This window comes from Oryzias melastigma, linkage group LG4, assembly GCF_002922805.2.
Source record: "Oryzias melastigma strain HK-1 linkage group LG4, ASM292280v2, whole genome shotgun sequence".
Classification (NCBI taxonomy): domain Eukaryota; kingdom Metazoa; phylum Chordata; class Actinopteri; order Beloniformes; family Adrianichthyidae; genus Oryzias; species Oryzias melastigma.
Genome location: NC_050515.1, coordinates 14,600,345 through 14,613,690, shown reverse-complemented (window position 1 = coordinate 14,613,690; position 13,346 = coordinate 14,600,345). Strand labels below are relative to the sequence as shown.

At 34.1% G+C, this 13,346-nt stretch overlaps 1 protein-coding gene across 1 annotated transcript; it reads right to left on the bottom strand.

Annotated features, from left to right (window-relative positions):
* Positions 1–1,569: 1,569 nt before the first annotated feature.
* acer1 (alkaline ceramidase 1) lies at positions 1,570–8,795 on the bottom strand. Its single transcript, XM_024279220.2, has 6 exons — positions 8,077–8,795; positions 7,852–7,966; positions 6,679–6,817; positions 6,051–6,188; positions 5,817–5,954; positions 1,570–5,032 (listed from the first exon to the last, which is right to left on the bottom strand). Exons 1-6 carry the CDS (start codon positions 8,230–8,232, stop codon positions 4,855–4,857), a joined length of 864 nt encoding a protein of 287 aa, XP_024134988.2. The 5' UTR covers positions 8,233–8,795; the 3' UTR covers positions 1,570–4,854.
* Positions 8,796–13,346: the final 4,551 nt, after the last annotated feature.

Genomic DNA, 13,346 nt, shown 5'->3' with positions numbered 1-13,346 from the left:
ACAAATAGATGCATGTACATCTTAATTTTCCTCATCCGAGCTGGCATCTGGCTCAGAATTGTACGGCTCAATACCTCCAACATTGCTTGCCATTTTTGCTGCACTGCAAATATTAGCTTGGGGATTTGAGGGGCTGTAAGCTAGTGGGAGAGAGTGTAAACAAAGAGATGATGGGAAATAAGACCAGCCTTACTCTGCACTCATAATTGAGAGGAAAATTTCTAATCACAAAACTGATGTAGTATTGCTTCTCTAGTAATAATTGTTAAAGTTGTGAAAGAAAACAGCTAAAAACAACTATTTTGTAACAAAGGCAGGGACTTTTTAAAAAAAATTTGCAGAAAAAGACCAAACTGAGACTAAACTTTTCAAAGTATGTGAAGAAAGTTATTTATTATTTAACTGTAATGAAATAAAGAAGACAATTGGATGTTGCAAATTGCAGCATTTGAACAATTTTCAATGCTATCTCTAAAATGAACTGTTTTTGTGTAATCCTGACTACCAGAAATGTACATTTTTCCTCCATACAGAATATTTCTAAACACGAGTATCTCTCAAGCACTACATATTTTTTTGTAATTAGTGAGAAAATGCAAAATTTTAAAACCTTATTCCACATTTTCTTACCTTAGAACCAAACCTCCAATTAAAACATCTCTTTCCAAGACTCCTGATTTAGGGTCCATAGCAGTCAAGTGTCAAGATGACCTTAAACTTTGATGTGAGACTATTGAATCTCAGATATGGGATAAAAGGTCACCATGTGCAGCATCTTGCCTTCTTTCAACTGCCCTCAATTGGCCTACTACTCAATGATGGTTAGAGGGAAATGGAGATGCCAGACATTAAGGGTGAAACTTTAAACTTATATTCATAGAGAATTTAAAAAAAGTGAGTTCCTACAAATATCATAGATGCATAATAACACAAAATAAAAGTTAAATCTAAATGTGGCACAACTGTGTTAGTAGTACTGTGGCATCTTAGTATTAGTTTTTGGCCATTTTTATTTAATGGTTTCCTAGTGGCTAAAAATACATACCTGTCAGTCCCCATTGGGATTGTGAAAAACCGGGTTCAGCATTTTGGTTATTCAATGTCATTTCAGATATCAGACTTTATGGCTATTGCATATTATTTGTGTGCATAAAAAAACTAAAGTCTCCCAAAAAGCGTTGTTTGTGAAGTGTTACACTGCAACATCTTATATTTGGTTTCACTTTTAACACCTGGTAGGGTCGGAAAGAAATAAAATCCATTGTTCTCTTGTAGATTTTCCATAAATGTTAACATGAGAAACCACTACTAATTAACTTGCCAGGATTTGGAGATTGTAAAATAGTTTCAAGAAGGAGGAAAGGGAATTAAGGTGATTGAATTGGGAAAATTATTAGGAAAATGCTGTAAATCTGGATGGAGAATTACTGTGGAGTTAATTTTAGAGAGAAATTCACATAAAAAAATGTTAAAATAAAAGTTAACCATGCCTCTTCATTTAAAGACCACTTCAGGTCCACTGCTGTGAGGGGAAAGGTAGTTTTGCTCTGGTTTTTCCTTTTTTTTTTAAAATTATTTTACAGGTTTCACCAGCAGCTGAGATTTGTTAGTTTTTTTTTCTTCAAGCCAGAGAAAGGCAATGAACAATTTGATAAAGATCTTTAATACTTTTTTTAATCACAAGGGACAAATAATACAAATACAGTTCACACATGCACATCCTTTTCTTTATATCTTCTTTAGGCAAACAGCCCCCTTTTAACAGCAAGCAATCACCAGAAACTGATTTTTTCTGATTTATGTGTACTTCATTTGTGGTTTACCTTAAATTATGTGTTTTTATCTTTTATTTTTATTTATAATGCTAGTATAAAATCTTAGCTGAGAATTGAAAGCTTTTCTTACGGGATAATAACTTTTTTGCCTCATAAATGATACAAGACACTTTCTGTGCATTTTAATAAAAAAAATCTTTCCCCATCTTACCACTCTGTCAACCAGAGAATAAAGTAAACAAAACTTTAATAATCCCAGAACTAGAAATGTTTTTCAAGTGTTTTTGTCTTCAATGAAAGAAATAAATTCAGGTTTATTGGTTTTATGATGCTTTTCCACACCCAGTGGCCTGTTATTGTGCAATGATGCAAAAACCAAAAAGGAAAAAATACAAACAGCCAAGGCTGCAGTAAGTAAGTATTTTTTAGTTAAATCTATTTCCTGCATAAAAAAAAGATAATAGTTCTTTGTTAAACAATTACACTGTATTTAATAATTCAGCATGTTGCTGCCCTCTAGTGACAAACCACAGAACGTCACAGAATATTTCTTAAATTAACTGGTGAATAGTGTTTGACAATTTAAAAAAATCTGTCGGTGCTGTTTTATTTTATATTTATTTTAAAGTCAAACAAACGTATTTTTTCAGCTAAACTAGTGTTAATGCTCATTTAAACATATGCTTCTGACAAATAATGCATGCCAGCTTTTTTTTTTTTTTTTACTATTTTGCCATCCGTTATGGTTTTTAAGCTAATTTGGCATTTAGTTAATAGTTAAGCAACATGTTAGCTGTTTTTGTTTATTTTTGGCAACTACAGTTTTCTTTTTTAAGCTCTTTTGGAATGTAGCTGTTGTTTTAGCATAATGCTATCTATTTTGGCTATTTTTGCATTTACTGAGGGTAAGACAGCTAAAATTCCAGTGTAGATAAAACATGTTTGTAAGGAACCCAAAATAACAACCCAAAGTTTTCCTTCTACTTTTGCATAAATTTTACCATATTAATTAAGATTTTGTCAGCTCCATTCTACTTATGTCACAAGTAGACAATTTAACAAAGAATAATTTAACTAATGTGCAACATTCTATGTTAAAAAAAAATGCCAAAATACAAAAAAGAAGTCAGATCCTAAAAAGTTATTTAATTTTTATTCCTCTGACAATCTCTTAATTTTTTTTCCACTGCCAGTTCATGTTGAAATGCTAAAAATATAAATCTATATAACTTAGTTTCTCTGTCACAATAAGCAGCAGCTTAATGTGTTGCAGGACTGCTACTCCATAAGAAGATGGTCTTCATCATTTCGTTGCCGTGGTGATAAAGAGATGCGTCCTACCAGGATTAACCTTAAAAAGATCTTCAATAACAATGGATGCTAAGAAAAATGTGTTTGTTCTAAACTGGAAATGAGAAATTTACCAAAAAACAATTCAACAATTTAACACAATTTTTTTTAATGAAACAACTTCCAGCAGAAATTGATCAAGTTAACGGAAAAAAAGATGCTTAAGATTCATGAAAAATCAGTGCATTCCCAGATCAACATGAAAAGTAAAATTCCATATACAATGTCTTTTCTTTTCATTTTAAATATTTTACATATATAAATACGCTTTAGTTAAAAATCTCCCAAAGATTACACTGAAGTTTGTTTTAATCTTTATTATAAAAATCATTAAAATAAACAAGATCTGTTTAGTTCTAACATGTATTGTGTTACAGATTATGTAAATAAAAAAATAAAATTAAAAGTTTGGTTTATTTCTCCTCACAGCATACCATTAGGATACTTTAAATATTTATGTCACTCCCGTAGGTCATAGAGCTTGCTGGAGTGTAGTTCTTCAGAAGGATATTGAGATAGATTTCATGTATTGCAGTTTGTAACAATGCTCAAACATCTTTAAAAGAAATTTTGCAAAATATGTTTACAGACGAAGCGTGATAAACTTACTTACAAAAACAAATCTAAACAATTAGAAACCTGATGAAATATTAAAAAAGGTTAAAAAAATTACAATCTTTAGTTTTCAAGTGTTACTGTTCTCAATCATCCAGAGCATGCGCAGTGCATTAAATCGATGAAGTAAAAATAAAGAAAATGGTAAACTGAGATAACACACATTGTCCTTTTTGCAAATGATAACAAGACTAATTTATGGTTAAAAAAAAAAAAAAAAAAAAGATCGTAAGCCACACAAGAAACCACACTGCTGTTCTGGTTAAATGCAAAAATGCAAAGATTGCAGGTAACACAAAGCGAAATAAAGATGGCAGCAAAAGTGGTATAAAGAGCAATCATTGAGAGCACACAAAAAAAATATAAAACTTTTTTCTATGTCCAGAAAAATCTTGTAATAACATCAATTTAAAAAAGGAATACGTTTGATTTCTAAATTAATATGTAAGCAAACTTCCTTAAATTATTAACATAAAAATTACAATAATAACAATTTTCAATATTTTTTAAACATAATTACACTTGTTTTGTTTATCAGTGTTACTACTATGCACAGAAAAGCACCAAAACATGTAATGATCACATTCTTTGTTACTGAAATACAATTGATGTAAAAGTATTTAATTCACTTGTATAAATAATTTATAAACCTAAAAAGCTCAAAATACTACTCTAATAGACACTTTTCTAAATAGTTAAGTGCATGGTTTGCTAAAAGCAATAATAATAATAATAATAATAATAATATGTAATGAAATAGTTAAAATATCCATGACAGCTGATGTCATAGTTTTACTCCATATATTTATAATAATTCCTTACTTACGCTGACTGCACAGACAAATCATTTGTAGTTTTCTCTTAATGCTAGCTGTTGTAAAGCCAGAATTTTACCACAGTAAAGATTTATTCGTGGATTCCTTTTTTTTTTTTTTAACACCCTTCTGTGCAAAAGTCGTACAGAAGAAAAAGGCAGCAGAGTTTTGCTATGTGCTTTGTATGTTGTAAAACAGAATAGATTTGTCTAATTTGAATTGAATAGGTATCATTTACCTGCTTCCCTTTGCATAACGAAAATTGTCAAAAAAAAGTCCAACAATTGACTACACTTCAATCAGCATCGCTTTCTGGTTTTGGGTGTTCCCTTTAGAACAATGTGAGGAAGTCCTACAGTCCATTTATCAGAGGGCCAGTACTGCAGTCCGGGCAGGGAGTACGGTATTTCATTGTTGGCATCCAGGTACGCAATCAGGGTGGTGGCATGAGCCACAGCCATCACAATCAGAATGTGCCTGTGGAATACAGAATAAACAAAGGATTATTATAAGAGGTTATAGTTTACAAACTGTTCAGGGTTTTTAACATACAACCTGTTAAACTAGAAAGTTAGCAGTTCTATTTAGGGGTGTAACAACTTATTTTAGCAACAATTCCATTGACATCATAATGTGTGGTTGCTGTTACAGTTCATAGTCAACATTGGTTCATCTTGAATGATCCGATTCGATCTGATTTACTGAACGACAATCGATCCAGGACATCTTTAAGCTGAAAATTAACCAGTGTGACTCAGAGATAGAAACCTGGGTACTGAACAGTGCAGAGTTTTCCAGATTTCTTGAGTTTCTTGCAAGATAATCAAGTGGAAATTAGTAAACAAGAATTAAAGGCAAATCCATTCACATTTTAGTTTCCTAAAGTTCAGCCCACTGTTGTTTTTCCACATAAAAAAATCATTAAAAAATGGAACATTGTTAGAACATAACAGTCACATGATTTTCATAAATTCAGACTGTAATGATCCATTTTTGCTGCCATCACATATATGTTGTCTGCTGTAATGGCACTTGGTAATTAACGTAAAGAAACCTGCCATGCCTCAACTCAAATATTACTCTCCAATATTGATTATTATTGCTTTATTTCATTTTAAGACAATTTTATAATGGTATAGTTTGATTCAATTAACAAATTGCCTCAGACAGATCAATCTGGTTGGATTGTAGGAACAGAAATCGATCCATTGATTCATGGTTACATCCCTTGTTCTGATACAATTCAACAGAATGGACTTACCAGATGCCGTGCAGATAGCAGAAGTTTAGCTGCTGCCAGAAGCTGCAGCTGAAACGGTCACTGATCCAGCAGGTGATGGCGAGCGCCCACAGAGCCACGGACAGCTTGGCGAGACGCAGAGCCTTCTGGTCGGTGCAGCTGAGATTACGAGAGGATGCTGGCAATTAGATGTCAATCAAAACTGCAAGCTGTCCAAGTTCAGTTTCTGAGGGGGGAAAAAAAACTTTTTCTCACCATCTCATCTCGAGGGCCAGAGTGTAAAGCAGATGGAGGCCGAAGCAGTTCAGGACATAGGCGTTGACTGTTGGTTTGACAAACGACGAGATCGAAGTGATGACTGTGATGGTGAAGACCAGCTTCGAAAACGTGGTCCTGGGGTTGAAAAGTTTTCAGATGAACTTTACAAGACAAATTAACACAAAACTTGTATGTGAGTCAGATAATTGGAGCGTTGGTGCTGAGGTGCCACCTTATCCCTTTGTATGTGGAGGAACTATGAGCTTCAAAAACTGGAAAATGACTTTAGTATTGTCTTCTGGTGCTCATCAAAATTTAATTTCTCTCCACCTATCTTGCTATTAAATATTCATGCAATTTGGGTGGAGACCTTTTATTTGCAGATGCTTTCTGTCCCATTTAAGAGAAGACATCAGCTTTGTCTCACATGAAGAGTACTGACATCTGTAAAGGTGGTTGACCTGGCTCCTCAGCCACAAACGGTTCAAGTTTCACCACCGCCTGCCATTAAAGGGTTTATAATTCCTCATAACTCTCTTGAAAGGGGTTACAGAGTCTGTGCGTATTCAAGAAGTCTCAAAGACTACTTAGTGATAAGAAGTTTATTGCTAGATTTCATTCGCACCTGTCTTTGATGAACGAGGGGAAGAGTTTACGAGGAAACCACATGGAATATCCCACTGCCAACACCCACACGATGGACAGCTCGTCCAACATCTGACCCACAAAACTGAGAGTCATGTGAAAGTATGCAGAAAAAAGCCCTGCAGAGAGGAGGAACACAGTATTAAGGTTTGTGTCTTTATTTGGTCAATAGCAATCAAATAAAAGGAAAAAAAGGGTTTGCAGACTGACAGTGAAGGTTTTGCATCAACATATAACACTGCTATTAACTTTATAAGTTATGTGAAGATGGTTAAAATGAGTGTTTATGCAGCAAATATGCAATTTATAGACCTAAAGTTATGAATAAAAATAAAGAAATAAATGTAATGAATGATTTCGCTGTCAATATATGAGTCACAAAAGGGTTTTTGCACCAAAAATCAATAGTTTTACAGATAAATAGGTTTTGTGAATTTAAATGTTCTTCTCTTAGAATTTATGTATTTAAGGGTCACAGCATTCAATGGGTTAAAATCAGTGTCTCTTAACTTGAAGCAGACGGCTGCTTTTAATTTTGTATGATTTATAATACATAAAAATTCTGAGGAATCATAAATGACTACAATATGTAACCTCATTCCATTTAAATCAACGAGTCAATAAGGAATATGTTTACCTGATTGGTACAGATCCGATAATAAAATGCCGATATCTTACATATTTATAAAATATAAATTATTTGATGTACATTTTAAGTTATATCTAGATTATAGTAGTTTTGAATGAAAAATAACAGAACTGAAAGAATAAGATAACTAAGTTTTAAACAGTACATTTAAATTTCAGCTGGAAAAATAAAAATCTACTGAAATCAAAAAGAAGAAACTCGAATGGAATTTTAAATATTCCATTTTTGATATTGGTCGCATATTCCCACATACACCCCATCAAATACATGCATTTTGTACCGTAATACCCTATTCAAATGTTTCACAACAGTGACCCACTCTACGCCAACAGTCACACATTTCTGAGGGGAATTCTAGCGTAACTCTGCAGAAACTATGTCCTATAAAATAACTTTTTGATTTTTCCTAAAAATGACAATCATGATTAAAAGACCACTGTGAAACAATTTGAAAATAGATCAAAGTGGAGCTTTAAATATAAAACACTTAGTAAATTCTCTTACCTACAAAAATCATCATAATCCAGACGAGGTGAATTGCCAAACTCCTCTGTTTGGCGTAAGGATGCATCAGGTAAAGCATGACAGGAGAGATGATGAAGAAAAAGAAGCTGCTCATCTGAAAAAGAAAAAAAGAACCTCTGTAGATAACTGAAGTGAAATCATGCAGGAGGTCCTACTTGGATTGAATATTTTAGATTGCGCATTTGTTGGTTTCTGCAAACTTACTGTATTAAAATACTCCACTACATGTTCTGAATATTTGTAGTTGTCTTCACACCAGTCAATATCTGAACTCTCATAGGCAAAAGCCTCAGCCATCTTCTCAGTGGAGCAAACACCTGAAAGACACCAGGAGAGTAACACACCTGCAGATTTGCACATTCAAATAAGTATGTTTCCTCCCAGTGGCATGTTTGCATGGATGTGTAAAATCCCCTCCTCTCTATGAGCTAAGACTACCTGCAACTTCATGCACACATTTATTCTTATATAAAAAAAAATTCTCATTGGGATGGAATGCAAATTCACATGGACCACAAGCCTTTTAATTAATAATGTTTTGCAAAAAAAGTCATTTTTTAATACAGTTTTCAGAACTGAATTCCATCCTCTTTAGTCAAAATTCTTAGTTATTAACCATCAACAAATATTCATACCAATCATACTCAGGGTTGCAAGATGTTACATTATATTCAATCCAGTCATTTTTAAGGTGTAGAACATTTAAAAATAGAGGAAGCAATGCAGAGATTTGTATCTCATAGGGGTGAAGTTTGTTTGTGGTTATTTTTTACAGTTATCGTTTTATTTTTAGCCTTAGGGAGAATGTTCAAAAATAAAGCGATTAATAATATCAGCCTAATTTCAAGACCCTTTTTTTATCTCAGAGATAACAAATTTATGATAATGTAATACTTGAAGTTCAAAAGAAGGTGTTGCAGCATTAAATTAATATCCAAACAGTGTTTAGGTGAAATTCTGCATCATGAATGAAAAAACAAAAATAGTACTCATTTACTATTGACATAACGTGTCTGCTTCTATGCATCTACTTTAATTTGATAAAAAAAAGGTCAATAATCAACCAAATGTTGCATTTTTTCTTCTCTAGGTTTAAACGTTTCCGTCTTTTATTTTGAAATCCTGCTCAACATCATAGTTTCTTGCATTTACATTCCACTTCTGGTGTATTTGTGCTTTACCTCCGTATTCAGTTAGTCATCACTTCTTTTGTACATATGCTCATGTGTTTGGTATTCAGTTACTAGATGGTCTTTGTACTATTGTGTCAAGCCTTCTAGCTGTTTGTTTCTCATGCCAAACAGTTGAGCATGGCTGTTAACCAACATTGTTTTGAATTCAGCTCAGTTCCCTTCCTCATTGATGAATTTCCTTGTCAGAAGTGAGCTGTTTAGAACATTTTGCTCCTAAATGATTGAATCATCGACTTTTATTTTGGCGGAATAACATTTACAGCAAGTTTAGTTTTAAATCTGCATTTGTCTGTATAATGTTCCTCTCTTTTTGTTCCTTTTGTGTAAAGCTTTCCAGTGGTTTGCTCAGTGTCAACTGGGTTTGTTCTTTCACACTCCTGTGTGAGTCCTTTTGTCTGATTCCTGCCAGAACTGATGTATACCAAGAATTCTGCCTTTTTTTTCATTTTTATCACTCAAGTCGGCCACACCAAACTGATTAAATGTGACTGGACCAAGCCTCACTAAATAAACCGCTCTTATCTATGTTCCAGAGTCCTTTCCAATACATATTCTCACTCTGTTGAATAGCACATACATTCATTTAGGCTATTATCACAAAAAAACAAGAAGACTGAAAAATGAATGAAATACTAAACAAGGCAATCACATCACTGCTTTCAAGCACACAGCACAAGCAGAGTAAATAAATCTCTAAAATATTCTAAAGTAGTAATGCTTTTATTGTGAAAGGAGGACTAAAACCAAAATTATTATCTAGTGAAGCTAAAAAAGTCTCTCTAAAAGAGACCAAAAAGTTCCAATAAAGCACGAACGTTTTTGTTTTGTCTTACCTCCCATGCTGCACTCCTGTACTGTCAGTGCTGCCGCGCTCCAGGTAAACGAACAGGTGGATTGTAGGGGCGGGGCGTCGCAGCGACCGGAGTGACGTCACCGATTGGCAAATCGATGTGTTCGAGTATAAACTTAAAACAAAAAACCATATAATTCCAAAAGCATATTAGTGCTGTTGGTTTGGATCCAAAAATAAAAATAAAAATAAATAAATAAAGTAAAGAAAGAAAAACGAGATTGGCTTGATGACAAAAGCAGGGCTGCTGCACTTGCTTTTGGTTAATCCCAAATCGTTCTTAGGAAGCTCAACCGGTCCATCTGCCCCTGCAGATCCCTCTATGTCACAATAAAAGTTGCAGTTGGTGAGTAGTTCAGCAGGAATGTTTACCATCCTAAAAAGCAACAGACACGATTTTCATCCAGCACTTGTGGGAATTAAGATTTTTGTCCAAAAGATAGTTAACAATAAGAGTTGTTCTCATTAAGGATGCAGAAAGTAATTTAGTTTATTTTAAAAAAAAGTTAATAATTATTTTTTAAAGTAAAAACAGAAGGATTTATAATACACAATGCTTCATTTTAATGTCATATAACAAAACTCAACAGAGTTGCTTAAACTAAAAAAAAAATAAGAAAAGTTCTGTAGTTTGTTACACTTAAAATTTATAGTTTTCATCAAATTGAAATATTGAGTTGATGGTTTATTTAACTCAAAACTGTAATTTATTAAAACCTAATGTTTTTAAATGTAACAGATTACAGAACTTTTGTTAATTGATCCAATCTTTCACTTTTAACAGTGTAGTTTCTAATTTTAGGGGCGGTAGAACTTAAATTAAAATAGAACCTTAGAAGTGACTTTTGGTACAGTTTTTGGTGTAAATTTTTCCTGACACGCATTCGGCAAGAAAGCAAATGGGAAACCAGCACCAAACCAAGGATTTGGCCAATCCAATTACAGCAGATCACAGAGCTTTACCTTTCTAAGAACGGACATCCCTGCATGGACATTCCATACCTAACCGGCATATCATCTCTCCATGGATCAGGCTTTGTGGTCTCAGTCACATTCTGACAGGAAAGGGTCAAACTATTCCCACAAAAGAAAAGGATAAGATGGATTTCAATTCAGTGAGTCAGAGTATGGAACAATCTAAAACAATCAACTAAAGACATTAAATCACCTTTAAAAGAACTTGTTTAAAATAACTGCTGCTAAAAACAATCAATGAAACTTAATTAATTCCAGGTACCCCAATTGAGAAATGGGATGCAAAGCTGCCAATGTTATTCCGAATACTTTGATGTAAACCACATGCTACCTATATGTATTTATATGTTAAGATACAATACTCAACAAACCTGTAGACTTGGTACAATGCAGAACATTCAGACAGTTCTTCTGGGAAAGTCAGTCAATGAATGCAACCCCTCTGGTTGGTTTGGATGCTACTGCTCAGTCATGGAAACCCGTTCCATAAAGCTGACTATGCACGCTTCTTAAAGTAATCTGAAGGCCACATGAGATTTGGAGGTCTGCAGATTGACTCTGCCCACAATGTGCCTGATTAGGCATCCACTGACCCTTCAATTTAAGATCAACTTTGATGAAAATAGTGTTTTTAACATGTTCTTGTGCTATTGTTTCTGATGAAGAACACATTTTAAGACAATTAAGCTTGAGGATGTGCGGAGCTGTAAGCTAGCAGTTTACATCAGTTATAGATGAAGGGAAAAGGGGGTGGGGTTGCTCCACCAAATTTCTAATGAACTACTGCCGATCTGCAGAAACTATGTCCTAAAAAATGACATATGTTTTTAGATTTAGATTAAAAACGGCATATTGTTAATTAAAAGATCCCTAGAATACCTTTGAAGATATGTCAAAATTGGGGTTTATATTGACAAGAGCCTGCGGCACGATATGCATCTGTATACGTGTCTCGCAACACGGTACATATCGCTACATATACCAAGACTATATCAGAACAAATTTTCACTTTTTTTAAGAGTACAACTTAGAAAAAAATACTTCAATATTAAAACATCTCTCATTTTAATAAAATGGAAAAAATAATTGTATTTAATGATCACAACATTAAGCACTGCAACTGTAAAATACTATTTTTTTAGAAGAGAAATTAAACTTTAAAAAGAAAAACTTCACACACCTCCTAAGAATATCTCATATTTTCACCCTTTTTTTATGTAGACGCCGTCTGCATGTCATGATTTTGTACACCGGTGGCCGTGAAAATGATGGGAACAACCATGATTTTAGCACTACTTCCTGTCCTGGCGTATATTTTGACCTCAGGACTTCTTGTTTCCAAGTTCCACCTCCTCAGTTAATATAATTGCCAACACCTGTGTGCTCCCTGTCCATGTAAACACCCTGTCTGCCAGCTGCATTGCGAGATTGTCTTGCAGTGGCTCTGACCACCACTGGGCTCTCCATTCGGCCTCTGTTTATCCGTCTCTCTCCCTTTTGGATTCTGGCTTTCAGAGTTCTGGATTTAAACTTGGCTTAGACCGTGGATAAAGACTTTAACTTGTCAAACTTGTTTTTTTCTTCTTCACACCCCTCCTTTTTGCACCATCTCCACCTTGCACAACCTCCACACTTAGCTCATCCTCCAGTGTGCACATACCCCCTGAAACTATAACTATAACCTGCTTCCCCTGTCCTCCCAGAATACCTTGTTGAGCGTTTCCCTTCACCTAAATCCAATCCCCACTTCCTGCATTAAGTTAATGAATCTATATTTAAATTTTATAATTGGGCTCCAATATTTATCTGGGGTGCTTGTGCTCACATTGTGCACAAACTTAAATTTTAAGACCCACTCTGATGAAAATGGTGTATTTAACATGTTCTTGTGGGATTTTTCTGATGATGGAGAACATGTATAAAGAAAATCTTAAAATTCCCTTTCTAAGTATTTCTTTAGTCAGATCATTGTAAATTAGAAGCAGACTGTGGCTTAAAGGAGTGATAGAAGCTACGATGGCACACTGCTCCATTCTGATTCATCTACTTGTGAATGACTAGATCCATGTACGTCTTTGTTATCTTAATCTGAGCATCTGGCTCAAAACTGTATTACCTTAGAGCTCCAATATTGCTCAACATGTTTTACTCCCCATCACCATGGATGATGGGGAGTAATGGCAGGCTTTCTCCGCACCAGTGGTTCTACACACAACTTAAGAGGTACATTTCCAAAGAACTTCTGCTGCTCTGCAGAAACAACAGAGGTTTTTATATTTAGGTTAAAGTCAACATAATCATCATTACAAGACTGGGAACGCTTTTACATTTTTATTAAAAGATGATTGAAGTGGGACTTTAATGAGTTTTGGCCACAAATTCCTTTTTTTTTGAGTAAAACTGCAAACTTTCTAAGTTTTAACGCACATATTAAATAAAAAGAAAAGAAAATTAAG